Raw genomic sequence first — 20,842 nt, 5'->3', positions numbered from 1 at the left:
GGCAGTAATCAACCCCAATGACCAGGAACAAAGGCTATTAGTACTCTTCGTGAGTAAAACTTAGCTACGCATGCTACTATATAGGAAGTGAACAGGTAAAAGGAGAGAAATACTATTAATTTCGAAGAAGTGGTAGATGTATTAACTACCCGCCTATCAGATATGAGATTCAGGTCGATAACCCCTGAACTCGTTTACTCCTTTTTTAGGAAGGATTAGATATCTTTTCGTAATAAATATGTTCAATTATAGAACCTCGTCATTAGTAGTACAAGTCCTCAGTTACGAGCGCTTTGTAGCGCTATCATCAAGCATATAGTAGGTAGGTACCTGTTACTCGTTCGTCATTATAAGGGATTACCTACTACGCGCCTTGCCTCGGTGGACAATGACTCGAGCTTTGTCACTTATAGGAAAGTTATGCATCCCATCAATCAGAGCTTAAATGGATCCCGTCTGAATCCAAACACAATGAACCGTACATGGAGTAGGAAGTTTCAGTTCGTCGTTCTTCTACGAGAATCTAGTAATTTGATCTAGCCCCTACCCCTTAAGCTTCTCTTCTACCCAGACATCTCAGCATATTGTCGAATTTTCACTTGAGACGTTAGCATCTAAATAAATACATGAAAATAACTCAGCAAGGTAATTATTTAGGACTAACGAGGAAGTATCAACTACTACAAAATTCCTATTTCGCCTTACCAAAGTGGCGTCTAGTAACCACCCTTAACAACCATAAGATAGGCAATCTTCCCCTCTCAACTAATCCAGTCTACAAGTCCCCTGGCAAGCCGTCATCGTCGGCGGTATCAAAGCCGGCGTGCTATTTACTTTCAGCGTAAACAAGCACGTCCCACTCCCATCATCACAGCGGCCCTCTTCTAAATTATCACCGACTCCGAAGTGTCCCATGCCCTCATATAATTTGTATAGAATCCCTCCCCAACGAGTAACGTTGTAGTTCAACGTAAAAACAAGGTTAAAGCTCCGAGGGTCAATAGTAGTGTTTCCAGGCAGCAAATCTACCGACCATACCCCGTATGAGTACTGCGTTGTCTCGATGCAGGTGTTGCTCACAGCTGTGTCCCCATCCGCGCTCTCGACGGTGCAATTCGCAGCGCTCGGGGCGAAGGGCAAGTATCCACCGCCAGCCGCGTGCGGCGCTGGGCCCGCTGAGACCTTGTTGGGATTTGAGATGGCCAGGTCGATGCCAAAGGGTCTCGAGTGGCCCGGCTCCGGAGCCGTGATCTGCAGCCGGGTTACCCTCCAGGGGTCAAGTGGACCGATGAACGGAGTGGTATCGTATGAGAGTGCGACTCTGATTTGGCAGAGGAGGACAGCCGTCGAGATTCCGAGACTCCTGGGAAGCTGCATATTTCCGGTCGATGTGAATTTCCCGTTTTATTAGTTGGTGCTACTTTACACTAGGAAGTCGGTTTCGATGTGGATTTGAGGATATGTCGGTTGCCGCGGGTTTCCGTAATACAGCATCAAAGAGAGTACGACGCGATGCAATTTTACGTTGAGAACTTCTCTTTATATATAAACACCTAAACGACATTGTACTACTAAGCAACATTTAGTAGCAACGTAACACCCGATAATAAAAATAGAAGTTAAAGTTCTTCTCGCTTTCCCGATTCCTCGGATGTGAATACGAAGTTTGTTACCTAATGCAAGGGCCCGGGAGCCGCCCCGTCTACAAACGGACAAGTCGGAACCGGCCCCGGCTGAATGCATGCAGCACGTATTCCATTTGTGGCGCCAACACATGCTCCGGGCGAAGGTTTTAGCTACCTACTGTAAGTGGTTTTATTAGGCGAGCTGTATTGATCCGGACGTGGCAAAAGTCGACATTTTTATTCATTTTTAGACAATAGTCTTTTAATTCTCACATATCCTAGATCTCCATCCTCGCATGCGACTATAAATTCAACAACGCTAAAAGTAGGTAGCCTCACATTTACCCCCCTTTTTTAACTTATAGGGAATCCACAGCTGAAAATAAGGCTAGTACTACCAAGACTAAAGCATAGGACTAAAAGAGAGGCCTAACCCTAGCCCTAGCTACTACACTTCTCAGACTTTCAAAGCCCGGATCCAAGCACAAACAAGCACGAGTAGTAACAGACACAGACAAGACAACAAAAAATATATGATCCCTCGGACCGGAATCGAACCGGTGACTTTTCGGTAACAATCATGTTCATTTACAATTACAGCCGAACGCCATAACCAACTAGACTACCAAGGGTCCTTATTTAAAAGACACTCTCGTTAGTTTGCTTTAAGATCAGCTGTAAAAGCAGGTGGCCGAGCAAAGAGCGCACTGTCCTGTGGTCAGATAGGTACGAACAGGAGACAGATGCTACTACCTAGTAGGCCAAAGATCAAACACGTCGATGATTCAAGTAGATCAAGCGGTACCGTTCAGTACACTGTCAAGCAGCTCGACGTCCTTGAGTAGTTGTTTGTCCCCTAATCTCGGCCCAACAATCTGCAATGCCACAGGCGCGCCTTTGAAAAGCTCCGAGTCATCTGTGATTGATACGTCAGCTATCAACTAACCGTAATATAGTATAGTACCTATAGTAAGTAGGTAGGTAGGTTAAATGTTTTGCCTTACACATGTCTTGATTCTTCCGGTCGGCCTCGTGCAAAGGCCTGAACTCGGCATCCACGGGGTCGAGAGCCGGATCGGCGTGCGTGAAGGGGATGACGATAGCAGGGTACTAAAATGGATGGAGGCAACAATAACGTCAGCTAACTCGTATAATATAAACAACTTGTTTCCCCGTAAAATAAAGGAAGGCCTTACGTCGACCACGTTCCAAGCCACAGTATAAATATCGCTCGTCCACTTCCCCGGCAAAACCGCCGTATGCGGACCGGCCGGCGCCAGAACGACATCGCAGCCCACCCTCTGCCACTCGTCCAGCATCTGCTTCTGGGTCCCCAATTTCTTGGTATTCCACTGCCACGCCTCCTCCTGCGTCTTCCGCGGGAGGTCCAAGAACCCGATCTTCTTGACGCTGGGCACGATCGGCTCGCCCGACCTAGCGAACTCCTGCTTTGGGAACGAGAGCCCGTCTAGCGTGAACAGCTGCTCTGATATGTCGCGGATGCCGATGAAGTCCGGCGGATCGAAGTCCCTGATCTCGAACCCGGCTGCTGCGAGCTTGGCTACGGCTTCGCGTAGGGCTCGGCGGACCGGCGGGTGAGGCGTAAGGCCTGATGCGTGGATGACGCCGACGATGGGTTTTCGCGATACTGCAGTGCCGAGTTCCATGATATTCGGAATGACGGCAGGGTCGAAATCCCAAGGCTTCGCATCTCTGACGATGCGAGTGAACAGGTCAAGGTCACGCACGGAATGGCCCAGGGGACCTGTCACAGCTGGAATCCCGGTGTTAGAACCCGTCCATCCAGAGTAGGAATACCCGATCATGGGGATGATCCCGAAACTTGGCTTATACCCGTAAACGCCGTTGCAAGCAGCTGGTATTCGTACCGATCCGCCTACATCCGTTCCGACTCCGAGAGCACTGCAACGAAAGGCCTGGCTCGCACCCTCGCCACCGCTACTTCCGCCACATGTCAAGCGGGAGTTCACGGGGTTCTTGGTGCGCCCGAATACATTGTTATGGCTCTCCGCAACCAGCATCGTCTGGGGCACATTTGTCTTCGAAATGATTACCGCCCCAGTAGCTTGCAAGAGTTCCGGCAGAGGTGACGTGCGGTCGGCCGGCTGGAAGACTCGGGACATGTACCCATTCGTCGAGTCGTACCCCTTGAAATGGAAGCACTCCTTGAAAGTCATAGGAACCCCATGCAGAGGCCCGACCACCTTCCCCGTGCTTTTGAGAATGTCATCTAATTCTTTGGCCCGCTCTATCGCATCCGCGAACATGATTTCCGTCAGCATGTTGCAGAGCTGATGGCCTATCGCAGCACGTTTACAGAATGCCGTCACGACCTCTACGGCTGTGAATTTGCCTGTGGCAATGGCGGCCGCTAGCGATGTTGCGTCATACTCGTCGCTGGTGATTGCTAACTCAGCCGGCGACAATATCCCGTATCTGTTAATAAAGGGGCGGAGGTCAACTGTGTCCTCCGGCGGAATGTCTTCTGGTTTCAACTTCCATTCTACTGGTATTCTTGAGTCCTGCTCAGCCTTTTTTGCTGCCTGCAATTCCTGCCAGGACTTCTTGGTCGTCGATCCTTCAATACCGCCCATATTCAAACGTTTGACCGTCTAATAATAGACATTACATAGGAAGCATCTAAGCAGAGAGATGCTTATAAGGTTGACCCCTCATAAGAGTATATAGTGCAGCCCCGAGACGCTATGCCGCGGTATAACCTCGAAGGGTGGGGGAAGGAATTAAGGGAATAGACTTAAACTTCATTAGATCCGAATAGTTGGAGATAAGGGGACTATACCAGTAACTCCTCATGTATAACCTGTTTAATTCCTACCCCATCGTTACATTTGACGCAAGATAATCATATCTCTTGGCATCGGGGATTGCCTATCTGGTAATCAGTATTGTTCGTCTACCCTTTTATCTAAGATCTAACATACAATCACTATACCCATTTTTGATAACAGTCCTGGGCGTAAGACCGCGGTATGAATGATTTCAAGCGGAGTTGTTATAAGCGGAACGGCGACGTCACGCCTGGGCATCACCTTTGTACCCCGACGAATATAGAGCAAGGATCTTATCAGCATACCTTACCAGATACCTACTAGGTACAATTCGGGGTAGAGAACATCACGACTATCTCAGCCAAGTAGAGCTAGGATAGAGCGGAGTAATATTTAACATGCCATTTGGCATTCGTAAATTCCAATGGTTCTCTATTACTTCCAACAACAACCCATCCTTGGAAACCCGAGATATCACAGCAATGGCGGAGAAAAAGGGCACCACCGGCGCCGAGAGCGTGGCCTCTGATATAGAACACGGGAATAGCCTCGTATTGCCGAAGAAGAACATATTAGGGGACTTGATCCACCGAAGAAATGATCTCAACGAACTAGGCAAAGACATGTTGCAGCAGTCGTTGCAATACGACCGAGCGCAGCTTGAAGCGGACGCCGTAAAAGTCCGATGGAAGTTGGATCTTCTGGTGCTTCCCATGGTACGATGATGACATTGACGCATCTTATAATGTTTTTGCTCCTAACATAAGGTCCGGGTGAAGATGATGATCACATACATGTTATCATTCCTCGACAAGCAGACGTACGGTTGACACCGAGCTATTCTTATTGAGTCCTCATACTGACCAAGCAATCACAGCCTCAACTACTCGAACGCGTATGGCTTACAAGGAGACACGAAGATGACTGGGGACGATTACTCCTGGGTCGCGTCAGCCGTGTATTTTGGTTGGCTCTGTACGTGGCAGTCCTTGAATCTTAACGTATCAGATGAAAAGCTAATACTAGCCGCCAAGGCGGAGCGTGGCCGTGGAACCTATTGCTACAACGCGTCGCTATTGGAAAACTGGTTGGCGGCATGTTATTCGTCTGGGGGGCTGTGTGCATGCTCCAAGCCGCGGTCTTTAATTTCGGTGGCTTCTTTGCTGTCCGATTCTTTCTAGGCATGCTTGAGGGTTGCATCTCGCCTGCGTGGGTGCTCCTGACTTCGATGCTATGGACTCGTCAAGAGCAGTCCTTGAGAAGCTCCATTTGGCTGTGTACGAATGGCCTGTCAAACATTCTCGGAGCTCTCCTAGCTTACGCCTCGGGCGTTGCTGAAGGGTTGGCGATAGCACAATGGAAGTTGATATTCCTAGTGAGAACCCCCTTTATCTTCCTTACGGCAAAGGCTAATATGAAGTACCTACGTCTAGATAGTCGGTGCTCTCACGTTTGCATGGGGATTTGTTATCTTGCTCTACCTCCCCGACGGACCGCACAATGCGAAGATGCTGACGGAATACGAACGTGCCGTTGCCGTTTGGCGTGTCTCCAACAACCAGATTGGCCTCAAGGACGCGACTTTTCGGCCATACCAAGTCAAGGAGGCCCTGCTAGATGGGAAATGCTACTTGATGTGGCTAACTGGCATAGGATTCGGAATCCTCAACGGCGCCGTAACTACATTCATGTCCGCTATAATTAAGGGGTTCAACTTCGACGCGCTCAGAACATCTCTGTTACAGACACCGGGAGGCGCGGTCGAAGTCGTTGCTTGCATTTCACTAGGTTTATTCTCGCAACTCCCGAATATGGTGGGCGTAGCTATCATTCTTGGATGCTTACCTGGTATAGCCGGACTTGTGGGTATCCTGACCATTGATATTGAGCACCGGTATGCGCTTGTCGCTATGTGCTGGCTAGAAAACTTCCTCGGATCACCCGTTGTCTTGAACTGGACAGTTCCCGGTCTCAATGTGGCTGGACATACTAAGAGAAGTACTGTGATCGGGATTTATTTCGTCTGTTTTGTCGTCGGAAAGTAAGTTTAAGATCAGCGAGTCAAAAGGGGCAACGGCTAACGTCGACGAATGTAGTATCATCGGCCCTCACTTGTTCCTATCGTGGGAGGCGCCTAGGTATCCAACCGCAATTAAGGGTCTCCTTGGAACTTATTGTGCTGTTGTTCTTTTCCAGGGAATATACACACTATGGTGTTGGGTTGATAATAGGGAACGCGACCGACTGGCCCGCCACAATGAGGTAACAGAAGCAGAATTGCTGGAGGGTTTCAAGGATTTAACTGACAAGGAGAACAAACACTTCCGATATAAGCTTTAAAGGCATTGAGGAGGATATTATGATTACCTATAAGCTGATAGATAGTGAATATCTTCTCGAGCGTTTTTGTAATAGGGGAGCTGTCGATCAACGTAGGATTACCTACCTGACAGCCTGGGTAGCTAATACGAATACGAAACCTTTTAATGTTTATGAACATCTACACCTTAAGACACCAACTGCAACACGATGAAGGTAGTTCATAAAAGAGGATATATCTACGATATTTTCCATGCTAGCGCATCTCTACGCGTCGTCCCCTGTAAGTGAGCCATAAACTAAGCTCGTAATTACGCGGCGGGGATCATCTTCTATTAGCCGTCGTTGATTGGTCAATTAGAAGGCGACAAGCTTGAACGCCGAGCTTTGACGATAATATCTCAACGACTGTCCGATTTGTCCATATATTCGGAGCAACATCTCTGCCTAAACTAAATCAAATAATAGATCAGAAAGCTTGGGCTGCTGCTTCCTGAATGTTTATATAAGCGTATAAGCCACTATTACATCAGGATATAAGGGCATCGTTCGTCTGAACTAACGAGATCCTCTACCGATATTATCTCCGAGGCATCTCGTAGCTTCGGATATCTACCAGGCTTGAAAAAAATATGTTCGACTACGCCCAATAATACTCTAATATAGCTCCGAGTTGTATTATACAAGTCACATACCTATTGCCCCTTCTAATCGACTCTCTGGTAAAAAAAAAAAAAAAAAACAATACCCCCTCCCCACCCCCCAATATATCTCTTCTACCAACCAGCAACATGTCCTCGCCCCCTCCGCCCACCTCGGCGTCAAAGCTCCGCAGAGCCCTAGGCCACATTCTCGAAGAGACAGGCCTCCTATCGCTCTACGCCTCACCGCTCGACGTCAAACTACTTTGTCTGCAGCGCTTCGCGCGCATGTTCGCATACGGGCTATCAACGCTCATCCTAGTCGCCTATCTCTCCGCCCTAGCGATCCCCAAGACGGACATCGGGCTGTTCATGACGCTGACCCTGGCCGGCGACGTGTGTCTTAGCTTCGCATTGACGCTGTTCGCCGACGCGCTGGGGCGGCGCGTAGTCCTCGCTCTCGGCGCGCTGCTGGTGAGCGCTAGCGGTGTGGTGTTCGCTTTGTTCGGGTCGTACTGGGTGCTTCTCGTCGCGGCGGTCGTGGGGGTTATAAGTCCAAGGTGAGGGGCCAAATCTACCTCTCTCTCCCCCTCTTTCTCTTTCTTATTGTCTAGTATAAAATAAAATATAAAATATTAGATTACACAAGTACTAAATATCCCTCCCAGCGGCAACGAAATCGGCCCCTTCCGCGCCATCGAAGAGAGCATCGTAGCGCAGCTAACCGACCCCAAAAAGAGAAGCGACATCTACGCCTGGTACAGCCTCCTCGGTCTCGTCGGTGCTGCGTGCGGCTGCATGGCGTGCGGCTGGATCCTCCAGCACCTGACGGAAACTCTCAGGTGGGATTTCGTCCGCGCGTGTCGCGCTATTTACTTGGGATATGCTGCTCTCGGCTTGTTAAAGCTAACCCTGACTCTGCTCCTGAGCAACGCGGTAGAGTCTGAGAAGAAGCAGCAGGTACAGAACCGTGCTCGAGATGGCGAGACGAGGCCGTTGCTAGAGAGCGGTGCGGAGGCTACCACGCCTCCTAAACGGGGATTGCGGGCGTTATTCCCAGATATCAGTAAGGAGAGCGTCCCTGTAGTGGTTACGCTGTGCCTTCTGTTTGCTTTAGATTCCTTTGGCTCTGGAGCTGCTCCGTTGTAAGTAGACCAACCCGTTTCGCCTCGTGACTATCCAACTATTACTAAATGTTGTTAGATCTTGGATCACGTATTACTTCAAATCCCAATTCGACATCGAAGAGGGGAAGCTAGGCTCAATATTCTTCGTCACGCAGATAATCGCAGGCGCTTCTATGATCGTTGCCTCTTCTCTGGCTAAGCGGTTTGGTAATGTCAATGTAAGCTCTCTTATTCCTCCAGTCTTCGTGTTTCGTATAAATATCCCTCCCAATGCTAACACTATAACTTCCAAGACCATGATATTCACACACCTCCCCTCGCAAATATTCCGCGCCCTCCTAGGCGTCCCCAGCGACGTTCACCTAGCACTAGTCTTCCTCGTTCTGAACGCGAGCACTCAGTCCATGGACTCAGGGCCGCGCTCTGCCTTCCTTGCCACCATCGTACTGCCCGCGGAGCGAACGGCGGTCATGGGGACCGTGAACGTTGTCAGAACTACGGCACAGAGCCTCGGCCCGCTGCTGACAGGTATATTGGTCGATCGGAATCTGTTCTGGGTGTCATTTGTCGCCTCGGGAGGGTTGAAAATCCTATATGACTTAGGCTTGCTCGCGTTCTTCAAGAACAAGGAGAAGGAGAGAGAGAGAGCCGAGCTATTGAGAATTCAGAGGGATGAGGAAGGGCAGCATGGCCAAGTCGACCGTTAAGCTAGCTTAGGTAGTTACATACCTGAGAAACTCAGAATGTGTTGATCTATAGCGGCAACAGAACGAGTACCTTGATGGACCGGTGACGTAGTACATCAAATAGGAACCAGTCTTCGCCGAATTTTATGTTGTCTGCCCGCCGTTTCTAAGTCGTTTGATATATAGGTATATTGAGTAACTTTTATGCGGATATTGCCCCTAGCTAAGTATTTGTTTACCTTTTCGACCGTTAGATCGTTCTTTTCTTCGCCCTCTTTTAGGTGGCCTCCTCAACTCCAATTAATCACACTATATACCACACCTAACAACTCACGATAGCAACCATCATAGACCCACTATCTATCTACAACTCGCCGCAACCAGACTTAAAAGTTCTCCTGTCCAGAGAACCGCTCATTCTGCACGATCTCGACCCAGTATCCATCCGGATCAAGCAAGAAAGCAACGTTCTTCATGCGCCCCTCCGTAAGCCGCTTCTTCCAGTTGACATTCAGGGTCTCGAACCTCGAGCATGCCGCGCCCAGACTATCGACCGAAACGCCTATCCTACGTTAGCTCTCCCCAAAAAAAAAAAAAAAAAAAAAAAACCAACACGCATTATTCCCTAGAGATGAGAGAGAAGGTGAGAGGAGAAATAAGGCAAGTAAAACTCACAAATATGTCCAAAGCCCTGAGGCTCCGAGTTCCCATCATGGTACTTGAACTTCTCATCCTTCTCCGTCCCATAATTCCACGTCAACTCCAGCAACCCCTCATAATCCGCCGTGAACCCGTCCTCCGGAACGCCCTCGGGGCCGGGGTACCCGAGGAAGTACAAGTTGAAGTTGGCAGCGGACTGTTCAACCGTGCGGAACAGCTTCATGCCTAGCACGTCCTGGTAGAACTTGAGGGACTTCTCGGCGTCCTTGACCCGGATCATCGTGTGGTTCTACGCTCTTGCGTTAGTCGTGGATGCTTAGGTACCTAATGGGAAAAGGGGGAGAAATAAATAAATCTCACCATGCGATAAGTACCAACGTCCGTCCCGACCCCCTGCTCCTCCGGATCCTCCGCGCCCTTGGATCCCCTCCTACGACTAATAATCTCGACCCAATAGCCATCCGGGTCCAGCGCAAACGCGATATTCTTCATCCTCCCGTCCGTCAACTTCTTCTGGAACCGATACCCCGCGTCCTCGATCCTCTTGCACGCAGCCTGGATGTGGTCGACGGAGATGCACACGTGCCCGAAGCCGCGGTGGGGCTCCTCGTTGCCGTTGTTGACCTTGTAGTGCGGGTCGTGCTCGGTGCCGTAGTTGTGCGTCAGCTCGATCACGCCCTGCCGGTCGAAGGTGCTGTGGCCGTGCGAGAGCGCAGTCGGCCCATCGTAGCTTAGGAAGTACAGGTCGAATTTGGCGTCGGGGAATTGTAGGTGTTTAATTACGCTCATACCTAGGAATTCGTAGAACTTGACTGTGGTGATGGGTATATGGTTAGTCTGTGCTGTGGTGGTGAAGGGTATATACGGTGCAGTAGTGTCATACTGGATGCTTTGGGGTCCTTCACTCGAATCCTGTGGTCGAGTTTCTGCGTTTAGTAGCTTGTCCTCTTCTCTTGAAGGCGGGGTCGTTGACTTACATGGTGTGATTGAACTTGTAGTTGTTCGTGTCCGTAGTCGTCGCCATTGTTGCAAATGTGCGCCAAGCACTTGTAGTCTTAAAAAATTGGTTGGATATCTGAAATTGCCTAGATGGCTGACCAAGATATAAAAACTGTTTACTTGCGATTTGTGCAAATGGAAGTAGTATATGTGATCGCGTCGTTGTCTTGTACAAGCCGCGGAGACAAGACATGTAGGTAGTGGGAGGTGTTTCTATTAATTTTTCTATTAATGAGCGTAGGACAGACTATAGTGATGTAATCCAATAGCCGTGGTAGAAGGTTCTGCGCGCGGAGTCCAGTGTATATCTAATCCGAGGATAGCTGGGTTAGGTTAGGTAGTCTATACCTTGTGCAACCAATCTACGAATGCCGATAAATGTTGTGTATAACATTCGGAATAATGACGTTTGTCATAGCTTAGGTAGGTACCTACCCCCCCTCCAGCCCCACGTTAGAATCTCGGGTTCCACCAACGCTAGCCAGGGGTTAACAGAGACAAGCAGACAAGGTAGGTACCTAATCGATGTACATACCTTGGAATAGCTTCATGTTTCAATAACAAGTCTGTTAGGTAAACAAGGTAGATAACTCGCATATAATTGATAGGGAATAGCCGCCTATTTCCAAGACATAATAAACTCCTTGTTCTGTACTCTGTATTCTAGTTGCATGTGCCACCAAACTCCAGGTAGACAGCTCGCACCTTGAATTTTTCTCAAACCTAACTCCACTAATATACATATACATATACAGAAAAACAAAGAAAAAGACGTCTCAATGGAATGACAGGTATGTATAAGAACATGGGACGTGAGGAACGCTTGTGGTGCGATATGCTATACGATCCGATACTACGGTACCCAACGCTAGGCATGCATATATATTGGACAAGTTGAACGTAAAACTGCGATCCGCGCCCTTCGAGGACGGGTTAGAAAAAATAGGGGAACGTCCATCACGTTGAGCTGACTAGGCTGCCAAGTTTGCCGACGACCCAGTCGGCGTCGAAGTATTGGCTGGGGGTAACGAAGAAAGCCAGGGCGATGATAACATAGAGGGCCATTAACTAAAATAATATTAGTACATCTAATTACTTTTGACAGAAAGCAGTAACATTACCATTGCGCCTTCGAGGTAATTAGATTTTCCGTCTTGGACCGTGTAGATCACGACCAGCACAGCCAGCCCAAATGAGACCGTTTCAACTAGATTTTGTCAGTTCAAGAGATAGCAGTAAGAATTACATTCAACTTACACGTCTCAAAGTGCAAGTCCATGTCTCTGTCCATGATCCAACCGAGAACAACAAGGAATGGTGTCACGAACAGAGCAATCTGAAGGCTAGAACCAATAGCAACTCCCATAGCCTACGTCACAAGTAAGCTTCATGTTACTCAAGTTTTCTAGGATAATGCTTACAAGGTCCATCTTATTCTTGACTGCCACCACGACGGCGGTAACATGCTCCGCCGCGTTACCCACGATAGGAATTAGAATAAGACCAATAAAGCTGCGGCTGAGATGGGCACGTTCTACTAGAGCATCTATACTCTCGACCAGGTAATCCGCACAGATAGAGACCAGGACAGTTGTAACAACTAGGACAGCACCAGCGGACCATGGGCTCATATGCCACTCTTCCTCCTCTTCCTCCTCCTCTTCTTCATGCCCCTGAGCTAACACCGGGAAGATATCTTCGGTCGCGGCCTCGGCAGGAGGCTGGATTCCGTTCTGCGTGGGCTCCGGTGTAACCCCCGCTTCGGCACTGAATAATTCGTGGTGTGTTCTCAGCTGAAACCATAGGTATAGCACGTAAAGAAGCAGCAGGATGATAGCGGTGCCGCGAGAAAGCGACAGTACGACTTGGTTCCGCGCCTCTTTATCCTCTCCACCGGTACCATTTATGATCATAAATAGCTACATTTCTTGTCAATCTCCAATCAGCCTTTACAAAATAGAATGGAGTACTTACAGTGCCAGGCAAAATCATAGAAGCAGCAGATAGGGTCATGAGAGAAGCTGTGGTTTGGGCGGTGATTGTCTGGAAAGACTGCTCCTGGCCACGACCTTCTTCGTCCCTCATATTGACGATACCGCCGAAAAAGAAGCACATACCCATGACGAGGAGCAGATTGGATAGGATCGAACCAATCATAGACGACTTGACAACCTCGATCTGTCTATCTCTTAATGCGATAATGCTAACCTGCAGGGAAGCTGTTAATAAAGGTCATCATGCAAGTAATGGCGGGTTGGGGGCCGTTTTTTACAATCAACTCCACAGCATTGCCGAAAGTGGCATTGAGCAGGCCACCCAGAGCCTCGCCCAGGTTTACTGATATTTCCTCCGTCGCATACGAGAGCACGGCAGCTAGCGGGATGATGGCGAAAAAATTAATAACGAATACGGCAACTGGATCCCAACCGGCTTGACCAGCAACAATACCAATTGGCACTGCGACGAGAAGGATGTTGACGGGACCTACAGAGTCAATTTTAGCATTTTAGCTACACATACATCCCTGTCTCCCCCGGATTTATTCGCTTGGTATATGGTGGCATATGGTATACGTACTGCTCAATAAAGTAGCTTTGGTGATATGCCACGTATGGGCCGGATACTTGACCCATGGCTTCGGGTTCTCAGTGCCGGGCGTGTACCGCGTATTGAAAAAGAACTCCCAATACACCCAAGCCCCACCACCGTGTCCGTTCTGATGAGCGGAGCCATTTAAGACGGAGTGACCGTTACCTCTTAACAGAGATGTAGTTTCGTTTGCTTCTCCATTCTCGTGGTGGTAAGTCAAGCCTGTTACGGTCTTGCGGATTTGGGATTGGAAACTTGGTAAGGCTGAATCACGATCCATCGTCGCGTCATCGTTAGCCAGACAATATAAATATTAAGATTCGCTCGGAAGATTAATGCCACCACGTCGGCGAACACCACATTAACTCTATAGAAAGCAGCGCGCACAAAGGGATATACGGAGGTGTGAGGAAACACGAGAAGGGGGGGACCAAGGTAAGTAAGATAAAAATGGGAATTGGGGATTGAGCGTCTAATTGATTATGGATTAGGTAGTAAAATGCAGTAAGTGTAATATTGGGAGATTAGGAAGATCTAGTGCAATAACTTACACACCATTGGGAAGACGCTGGGTATTCCCCCGAAAAGTAACGCAGGCGCAGGCGAATAAAAAAGATGCCCAAGCTTAAAAGAATGTGCAGGAATTTGGGGCGCGAGACAACGAGGCGCAGACTGAGTAAGGTAAAAAAAAAAAAAAAAAAGCCCTTTGTTTTTCACTCGTAGCTATGTTGGTAAAGGGGGGGATTTACTGAGTCGCTAGAAAAGAAACAAGTGTCTCTGGGCGTAACGCAGTTGCGGCGTTATTTTAGTTGTGATGACAGATACCAAAGTAACTTTTTGCTGTTCCTGGCTGACGGGTTGTTGCTTGTCTTGTAAGTGATTTCTTGGATTTCTTGGATTTCTTGGGTTTCTTCGGTTCTTGTTCTTGGTATAGAATTATGACATGGAAGAATGTCTGGGCATATCTTGGGCTTGTGAGTTGCCAAGAGAAAAACCTTGACAATTATCTTTCTGCTAGGACCTGGGCAGCTAGTGTAGGTCGTACGAGTCAGGTATTTCATAGCTTTCTTTGTTTTGACCGTCCCGGTGTTGACGTAGTTTTTCCCTAATTGTACCTAATGTATAATACCGAAGCTAAAGATCCATCTTACTCCACCCCCGAAACAAGGTGAAGGAACTATGTACATCAGACAACTACATCAGGCTTTACCTGCAGTTAAAACGTGGCGTGAGCTCTAAGGTCGCACCGGATTCGATGAGACAGGGACAGGGGTGCATACATGTACCAAGTATTTAGTATGCAAAATGTCGGGCAAAAGGTACATTGGTATCCTATAATACGACGGGATATGTCAATTGAATGCAAGTCTAAAGCCTACGTACCTCCTAGCAAAGGAGCTAGGACCAACCAAGTTTTTACATAGCTCCGATTCTCGAATAAATCGATCTCACCAGGGACGAAACATGGTAAGCTTAACTTGACCTAGATCTTCGAATACAAATACAAATACAAATCAACAGGACGATTTCGTCCTTTCCAGCTCATCCGAAATAAAAGCGGAAACAAGATGCGAGTATATCAATAATTATAACAAATATCCGTGCCAATGGCTTGCGCAAAGTATCAATTTGGCAGGAATCGAAACTTGCGGAAACGTACGCGAGTACGGATACATGAGGTATAGGAAGGAGGAGAATGCAGGTGTAGATTGCCAAGTGTGGCTGTGTACATACATATTATATACAATACCTTACATGTACCTAGGACCAGAGGCCTCCAAATGATACCTAGGTACCTACCGGAATCTAGATAAGCCTTTCCCAAGTCCATAACTCCATAACATACATGAAATCACTCTGCCGTAGCCAATGGCAGCCCCTGAAACCGTCGACAGGTCGCCCTGCACAAGTTGACATGATACCCGGACCCGTACGGATGCCAAGGTCTAATCATTATTTGTCGGATGCCATGCACGGGGCTTACAACGAGGCCATGTAAGGTATGCCTATTCCAAACGATACGTAACCAACGCGGCTACGCGTTCCCAAATTACCGCAAATGACAAGGGAAGTGCGGATTAATATGTAGAAGAAATTGGAGTTGAAGACTCCTAAGGTCAACTGCCATCTGATCTATAAGCATCAGCATGCTCCAGTTGTGAGGGATACGGTTTAGGGGCACATTAATAGGGGATAGCATGAGCTTAATTCATACACCGCCAGTAAGGTACAATATGGATAGGTACTCCTATAGGTAGTCGATACGCAAAACCCGATTTTAAGTATATTACCATCCCTAGGTATCCTCCAAATTTTGGCTTCTAATCATAATCATTATTCATGTCGACAAATAACTAAGCAGGCCACCAACGCCTTTAATATATCCAGGTAACCCCTATCCCCTCCGCTTGTTAGCAAATGTCTCAAGGCTGTCATAAAAGCAATCAAGCCCAGCCAGACTATCACATAAAGGCTAGAACATTGTTAGCCTGTTGAAGCCTAAGAAGAGTAATTAAGGTAGACTCGCCTGCGCAGTACGCCAGATACCACGTCAACGAAGCGCCCCCGTCCAGCCACCCAGGATCGAAGTCCTTCCGTGTAAAGAAATCCCACGCAGCCTTGGGGTCGACTGTGGCTAGATTGGCGAAGAGAATCCCCTTCCAACCTCCTTCAACGTTCTCGGCTCGGCCATTGTCGAAGTACGTCGCCCACTCTTCCCTCACGAAATTGGCGGGTCGAGTGAGCTTCGTGCTGGGTAGAAGCGGAATCATATGGATACCTTGGATGTACTCGATGTTGGACCCGAAGTACGTATTGTGATCACACTTGTTCTCGAACAAAATTCCGGCAACCTTATTTCCCACATACTGGGAGGGCTGGACTTCGTTGTCTTCAGTATAGAGATAATACTGGTTTATAGAACGAGCGATGATTGACAATATTAGGTTACCTCTATACGTTTCACCCCGTCAGTCACTAGAGCATCGTTTTTGGGTCGCTCAACCTTACCTGGCCTCCATATTAGCATCCTTGATCGTGTTTCCCCACACCTTGATAGCATAGGCATGCAACGCGTCTTCCGAGCTCGATTCCTGGTCCTATGAAATGCATTAATACCCTACGTCTCGAGTAAATCGTAGATACTACTAACCTTTCCATCAGAGGTTTCGTATAGGCCATGGGCCCAACTGTGGCCATGGTACCAGTCGAAATTGCGCGAGACTGGAAAGTATTTATCTAAAGGAGAAGGATTGGCAATGTCTCTGACCAGCGCGTTCACATAGTCGACATTGTCTTTGGTGAGCCAACTAGGATCAAGATAGCCGATGATGGCTGCAGCGTAGATGAAATAGCCGTAGTGGAAGTGGTGATCATTGTAAAACGTGTTGCCAAAGTCTGCACCATCATTTCCGGTCAGGTAAGTCGCAGAAGAGACAAGACCTCCCCAGGCAGCTTCTAAAGTTAGCTCTATTCAAGATATAGATACAGCAACTCTTACTTTCATAGTACAGCGGAAATTGCTGTTTGTTTGCCGAGAACCGACTGAAAGCGGCTTTCAAGTTTTTCAACCCGCTCTGAGCTAACGCTGGGTTCTTGAGCAAGTCGTTGGCTACGTAAGAAATTCCAGCGAACTTCGCCAATGCCTATCATGACTATTAGCAATCCACACAGGTAGAAAATTGATCAGTCTGTAACTATACCTTTCCACTAAAATACATTGAATTCTGGTCCGACTGGTGGATTGCATCCTGGGCAGTTTCGTTCATAGCTATTGGATTGATTACGTTGATTGCAGAATCCTTCAACGTTTTCTTCTCGCCATCGACGGGATCCCAAGGAGCAAGGCCCATCGAGACAGGCATATTAGGTTCAACCATCGTCCACGAATCTGCAACCACGCCCACGGCTACTCCCTTCGTTGTGGTTTGTAGCTTCGCCGTCGTGATACTTTTATGGGTCGCATCGTCGAAGGAGTCGACATGGTGAGGCAGAGCGTAAATTAGTGGTTTAACATCTGAAATTCCCCCCTTCTCGAAAGTGAACGTGTATGTGCCCTTAGACCCAGATACTGAGCCGGAAAGCGTCACACCGACGGGGTATACACCAGATGCGGCGTCTATTACGGTCTCGGCGTCGCCGGGATCCTTGGCAACCTGAATGATGCCGTTGAACGGCTTCTCGGCCTTGGCCATTCCATTGTTGACGACTGTGAGGTCAAAAGTGTCACCCTTCTCCGAATATGCGTATACGTGCCATACTTTCCCGTCTTCCAAATATAGCGTATACTTGGTCACGCCTGGTTTAGGCCCCTTGATTGATTTAGTGACCGTCTTGAAGTAGATAGCAGTATTAATAAGCGGAGTCCCTCCTTGATAGATAGCAGTAACGAACCCCATCCCTTGCACTAAGGGGAACGTAATAAGGGGCTTTGCTTTGGGATCACTGTGTAAGTTGACATTGGCCGAGTGTGCAGTCAGATTATCGGTTGTCAAACTAGTCGTTGGACCTAGTTCCAACGCCGAGAGACATAATGACTGAATGCCAACGGGGCTCAAGAAGTATTGCGCGGCACCTGTTTCTTTGGATGGTTTACCATACACTATCTGGTGTGCATCAATATGTGAGATCGCTAACCCCCAGCTGGACGATGCTCCCTGACCATGCGACCAAACAACTGAATACGGGTGCACGAATGTGGGCGACGTCTGGTTACCGAGAAAGAAATTGGCATAGAATTTATTTGTGCCTATCGGCGCAGATTTACTGTTGATCCCTTTTCGAGATACTGGATGATCCTTCTGAACAGGGAAAGACGATGCAGGGGCACTGGTTGCAATTGGTGCCCCAAAGATGTTTGACGATGCAGCTGCTGGAGACATTGTGGGAGTATCCGACGGGTTTTCGTTCAGCTCAGATGGCAAAGGCGCAGTTGGACTTGGTGTCGTGCTAGTTTCGAGTGATATAGTTGTATTGGGATATAACTCTGGGATGGTCGAGGACGTGGAATTAACTGTCACTGAGATAGGTTGATAACCTTCGCGATGGATATTTTGATTTTTCGAAAGGGGAGAATACTTCTCTCGAAAAGAGTCTCTTTTGGCGGGCCTACCTTTATGATGCGACTTGACCTCGATGTTTGGGGTCCAGAGTCGGGCCGTCAGGATAGGGGAGACCTGAGCCAACGTCAGTATCCCATAGAGTAACAACATCGCGGTTTAGGAAACGGAGATCAAGGGGGAAATCCTTAGTATATTTCTTATGGGCTATCGAAGCCTCATCGGAACTACCAGCGCTCAACTCGAAACGAAATGATTTGATGATATCTTCACGAATAGTGGGACAGCAAACGGGTATATTTGTATTGATATAAATGAAAAGATAATGTTGGAGTTTAAGATCTGATGTTCGATACCCATGGCTCATAAGTAGTGGGAGGGGTGAAGGTGTTGATTAGTGACATGGTGTGACACTGGCGCAAAGATGTCCAAGAATGATGATGGTGTCCAGGTGATGGATGACTCAAGGTCGCCGATTTTAGGTGGCGTGGAGGGTAGCTTACGAGGAGAGGAATGAGTTGTCTTGAATAGGAGCTTGGGGGTCCTACCTAAGTGACAAGCTTGAGCAAGCGAATGAGTCTAGAAGAGTCACCGGAATGAGAATCGACGGCAGCGAAATACCACGAGTGAATCGTGAAGTGAGCTAAAAAGTTTATACGATATAGGAATACTAGAAAAGGATAAGACGTATTATTTGGCTTCGATGGTGGTTTTAGGTCTTTAGGAGTTGTCGTAAGGAGAAGAGAGATGAAAGTGTGAAGAATGCTGATTGTAGTCTAGTGAATGTGTCGGACAGAAATTTAAGCTTGTGGACTTTTACTCTAACGGTATAGGGCACAGTCATTGAGGGCGGCCTCGTAACTACCCATTCGTCAGCTCATTCCATATTCTAAACAGAAGCTTCGTATTGTTAGAAAGAACGTGCTATCACGACATTTAAAGTTGAGTACTTACTAGAAGATAAAACGATTATGAGCTGCAGATTCCCCCTTCGCAGCTTAAATTCAACGGGCCCACTTTAATAGTTATTACATTATGTAAATATTTAATATTGTTGGGTATTTTGAGTATTGAGAAAAGGGACGTCGTGTATTATCTGGTTAAGGTTTATAAGGCGTCTCTAAAGTCGTACTTCGGTTAAATATAAGATGAGAAAGGTGATATCGTTAATGTTTATCACGATAATTACAATAATTCATTCACTTATATTGATCTCTACCGTGGCCATCTGAGATGTGAACCTAGCATGTCATGTAAAAATATGGGAAAAAGGGAGTAAATATAAGTAAGTATATTCACAGCCCTAATGCGCTGTATTGACCTTTGGCGTAGGGACTTTGGGCTCCTAGCATGACTGGAGACTCTTCCTTCATGGATTTACCTGCCTCCCTGCTCTTGTCCTTAAGCTCCGGATCCCGTTTATGCTTGTCAATAGCAAGCCCGTTTTCCTTATTCCTCTTCTTCCTCCCCTTGGAGTCCACATCAGCCATATACTGCTTCTTACACCGCCGAACCTCTCTTTTATCCAGAACCCAGGGCTTACTCAAAACATCCTCGCGAAAATTGCGAATCTTGTCCCAGAATTGGACCTCTTGATTTGTGGATCCGACCCTTTGTAGTTTGTGGACCTGTATCTGCTTCCATCCTCTGTAGACACTCGTACTACCCTTAACTTCGACGACCATGCCGACGTCAATTTCCGAATACGGATCGGGGACCGGGTCCGCTGCGTTGTTCCGATATCGGCTATCAACCGGCTTCGGGATAATAATGCTGCATTCAATACACGCGCCAGTGCTGTCATCAACGGTATAGTTTCGGCGGGTAGAAGAATACTCGTCTATTGCAACTACAACGCCAACTATCCGAACCCAACGGATAGGGTGGTTTAAGGAGAAGAATACATTGTCACCTTTGACACGGTAAGCCTCAGGCCACAAGTTTGATAGCTCATCTGCTAGGTTCAAAAGATATACCTTCAAATCCAGGTCGACCTTCAAGATCATGGATGTCGGCAACGCGTAGAGGACACCATTTATTTATCGTCGGGGACAGATGGAAGCAATACGCCGGATAGAAGATCAATGATTCCGCACTTGTCATGGCATTTTGATAAACGAAGTGAATTACTGAAAAGCAATACTGACGAGACTAGGGTGTTATGTCTTAAAATATCGAAAGAGACCCGACGATTGACTGCGATGACGCGACTGACGCGGAAGCTTAGGCACTTAAAAAGTATGTACTACCTAGTGCCCCACTCACCTGGGTTAGGGGTATGTAGGTACCTCCTGCAAGGTACATACACGTACGTACGTACGTCATAACT

The 20,842-nt window shown here is 47.7% G+C and overlaps 8 protein-coding genes and 1 non-coding gene across 9 annotated transcripts; 2 read left to right on the top strand and 7 right to left on the bottom strand.

Annotated features, from left to right (window-relative positions):
* Window positions 1-627: 627 nt before the first annotated feature.
* On the bottom strand, window positions 628-1,624 carry F5Y00DRAFT_234673 (uncharacterized protein). The gene has a single exon (XM_048007454.1). It carries the CDS (start codon window positions 1,375-1,377, stop codon window positions 766-768), a length of 612 nt encoding a protein of 203 aa, XP_047865670.1. The 5' UTR covers window positions 1,378-1,624; the 3' UTR covers window positions 628-765.
* A 538-nt stretch (window positions 1,625-2,162) lies between these two features.
* Window positions 2,163-2,257, bottom strand: F5Y00DRAFT_t66. Its single transcript has one exon. It is a non-coding gene; the product is annotated as a tRNA-Tyr (tRNA).
* Window positions 2,256-4,240, bottom strand: F5Y00DRAFT_268835 (amidase; the record flags this gene model as incomplete). The annotated part of the gene is made up of 3 exons (XM_048012333.1): window positions 2,256-2,541; window positions 2,630-2,735; window positions 2,822-4,240. The coding sequence occupies 3 exons, from the start codon at window positions 4,238-4,240 to the stop codon at window positions 2,420-2,422; spliced, it is 1,647 nt and encodes a 548-aa protein (XP_047865669.1). The 3' UTR covers window positions 2,256-2,419.
* A 677-nt stretch (window positions 4,241-4,917) lies between these two features.
* F5Y00DRAFT_268829 (MFS general substrate transporter) lies at window positions 4,918-6,914 on the top strand (the record flags this gene model as incomplete). The annotated part of the gene is made up of 6 exons (XM_048012332.1): window positions 4,918-5,151; window positions 5,215-5,255; window positions 5,313-5,410; window positions 5,470-5,810; window positions 5,869-6,476; window positions 6,532-6,914. 6 exons carry the CDS (start codon window positions 4,918-4,920, stop codon window positions 6,773-6,775), a joined length of 1,566 nt encoding a protein of 521 aa, XP_047865668.1. The 3' UTR covers window positions 6,776-6,914.
* Window positions 6,915-7,125: 211 nt separating this feature from the next.
* F5Y00DRAFT_234666 (MFS general substrate transporter) lies at window positions 7,126-9,403 on the top strand. The gene is made up of 4 exons (XM_048007453.1): window positions 7,126-7,955; window positions 8,064-8,540; window positions 8,599-8,740; window positions 8,816-9,403. The coding sequence occupies exons 1-4, from the start codon at window positions 7,546-7,548 to the stop codon at window positions 9,227-9,229; spliced, it is 1,443 nt and encodes a 480-aa protein (XP_047865667.1). The 5' UTR covers window positions 7,126-7,545; the 3' UTR covers window positions 9,230-9,403.
* Window positions 9,404-9,594: 191 nt separating this feature from the next.
* Window positions 9,595-10,892, bottom strand: F5Y00DRAFT_261182 (glyoxalase I; the record flags this gene model as incomplete). The annotated part of the gene is made up of 5 exons (XM_048011163.1): window positions 9,595-9,770; window positions 9,884-10,157; window positions 10,229-10,680; window positions 10,752-10,780; window positions 10,846-10,892. 5 exons carry the CDS (start codon window positions 10,890-10,892, stop codon window positions 9,595-9,597), a joined length of 978 nt encoding a protein of 325 aa, XP_047865666.1.
* A 510-nt stretch (window positions 10,893-11,402) lies between these two features.
* F5Y00DRAFT_234663 (Calcium/proton exchanger) lies at window positions 11,403-14,614 on the bottom strand. The gene is made up of 8 exons (XM_048007452.1): window positions 14,008-14,614; window positions 13,445-13,720; window positions 13,140-13,351; window positions 12,842-13,075; window positions 12,289-12,786; window positions 12,125-12,236; window positions 11,989-12,074; window positions 11,403-11,935 (listed from the first exon to the last, which is right to left on the bottom strand). Exons 1-8 carry the CDS (start codon window positions 14,012-14,014, stop codon window positions 11,825-11,827), a joined length of 1,536 nt encoding a protein of 511 aa, XP_047865665.1. The 5' UTR covers window positions 14,015-14,614; the 3' UTR covers window positions 11,403-11,824.
* Window positions 14,615-15,646: 1,032 nt separating this feature from the next.
* F5Y00DRAFT_234659 (glycoside hydrolase family 81 protein) lies at window positions 15,647-18,938 on the bottom strand. The gene is made up of 6 exons (XM_048007451.1): window positions 17,158-18,938; window positions 16,956-17,100; window positions 16,608-16,909; window positions 16,466-16,554; window positions 15,984-16,408; window positions 15,647-15,929 (listed from the first exon to the last, which is right to left on the bottom strand). The coding sequence occupies exons 1-6, from the start codon at window positions 18,664-18,666 to the stop codon at window positions 15,919-15,921; spliced, it is 2,481 nt and encodes an 826-aa protein (XP_047865664.1). The 5' UTR covers window positions 18,667-18,938; the 3' UTR covers window positions 15,647-15,918.
* Window positions 18,939-19,711: 773 nt separating this feature from the next.
* F5Y00DRAFT_234654 (uncharacterized protein) lies at window positions 19,712-20,704 on the bottom strand. The gene is made up of 2 exons (XM_048007450.1): window positions 20,490-20,704; window positions 19,712-20,425 (listed from the first exon to the last, which is right to left on the bottom strand). Exons 1-2 carry the CDS (start codon window positions 20,614-20,616, stop codon window positions 19,809-19,811), a joined length of 744 nt encoding a protein of 247 aa, XP_047865663.1. The 5' UTR covers window positions 20,617-20,704; the 3' UTR covers window positions 19,712-19,808.
* Between the last annotated feature and the right edge of the window lie 138 nt (window positions 20,705-20,842).

The sequence above is a fragment of the Daldinia vernicosa genome (assembly GCF_022497035.1).
Source record: "Daldinia vernicosa strain CBS 139.73 unplaced genomic scaffold F5Y00scaffold_18, whole genome shotgun sequence".
Taxonomy (NCBI): Eukaryota; Fungi; Ascomycota; class Sordariomycetes; order Xylariales; family Hypoxylaceae; genus Daldinia; species Daldinia vernicosa.
Note: the sequence above shows the minus strand (reverse complement) of the source record. Positions and strands in the feature narration are given on the sequence as shown.

Bases quoted from the DNA above. Each gene is read 5' to 3' on its own strand.
- F5Y00DRAFT_234673 (XM_048007454.1), bottom strand. From the start codon at position 1,377: ATGCAGCTTCCCAGGAGTCTCGGAATCTCGACGGCTGTCCTCCTCTGC.
- F5Y00DRAFT_234666 (XM_048007453.1), top strand. From the start codon at position 7,546: ATGTCCTCGCCCCCTCCGCCCACCTCGGCGTCAAAGCTCCGCAGAGCC. The intron at 8,541-8,598 runs GTAAGTAGACCA...AAATGTTGTTAG, and splicing joins GGCTCTGGAGCTGCTCCGTT to ATCTTGGATCACGTATTACT. The intron at 8,741-8,815 runs GTAAGCTCTCTT...ATAACTTCCAAG, and splicing joins AGCGGTTTGGTAATGTCAAT to ACCATGATATTCACACACCT.
- F5Y00DRAFT_234663 (XM_048007452.1), bottom strand. The intron at 13,076-13,139 runs GTAAAAAACGGC...GCTTCCCTGCAG, and splicing joins GCAATGCTGTGGAGTTGATT to GTTAGCATTATCGCATTAAG. The intron at 12,237-12,288 runs GTAAGCATTATC...CTTGTGACGTAG, and splicing joins TCAAGAATAAGATGGACCTT to GCTATGGGAGTTGCTATTGG.
- F5Y00DRAFT_234659 (XM_048007451.1), bottom strand. From the start codon at position 18,666: ATGTTGTTACTCTATGGGATACTGACGTTGGCTCAGGTCTCCCCTATC. The intron at 16,555-16,607 runs GTTAGTAGTATC...TGCATTTCATAG, and splicing joins ACGAAACCTCTGATGGAAAG to GACCAGGAATCGAGCTCGGA. The intron at 16,409-16,465 runs GTAAGGTTGAGC...TGAAACGTATAG, and splicing joins GATGCTAATATGGAGGCCAG to AGGTAACCTAATATTGTCAA.
- F5Y00DRAFT_234654 (XM_048007450.1), bottom strand. From the start codon at position 20,616: ATGACAAGTGCGGAATCATTGATCTTCTATCCGGCGTATTGCTTCCAT. The intron at 20,426-20,489 runs GTATATCTTTTG...ACCGTGTCAAAG, and splicing joins AGGTCGACCTGGATTTGAAG to GTGACAATGTATTCTTCTCC.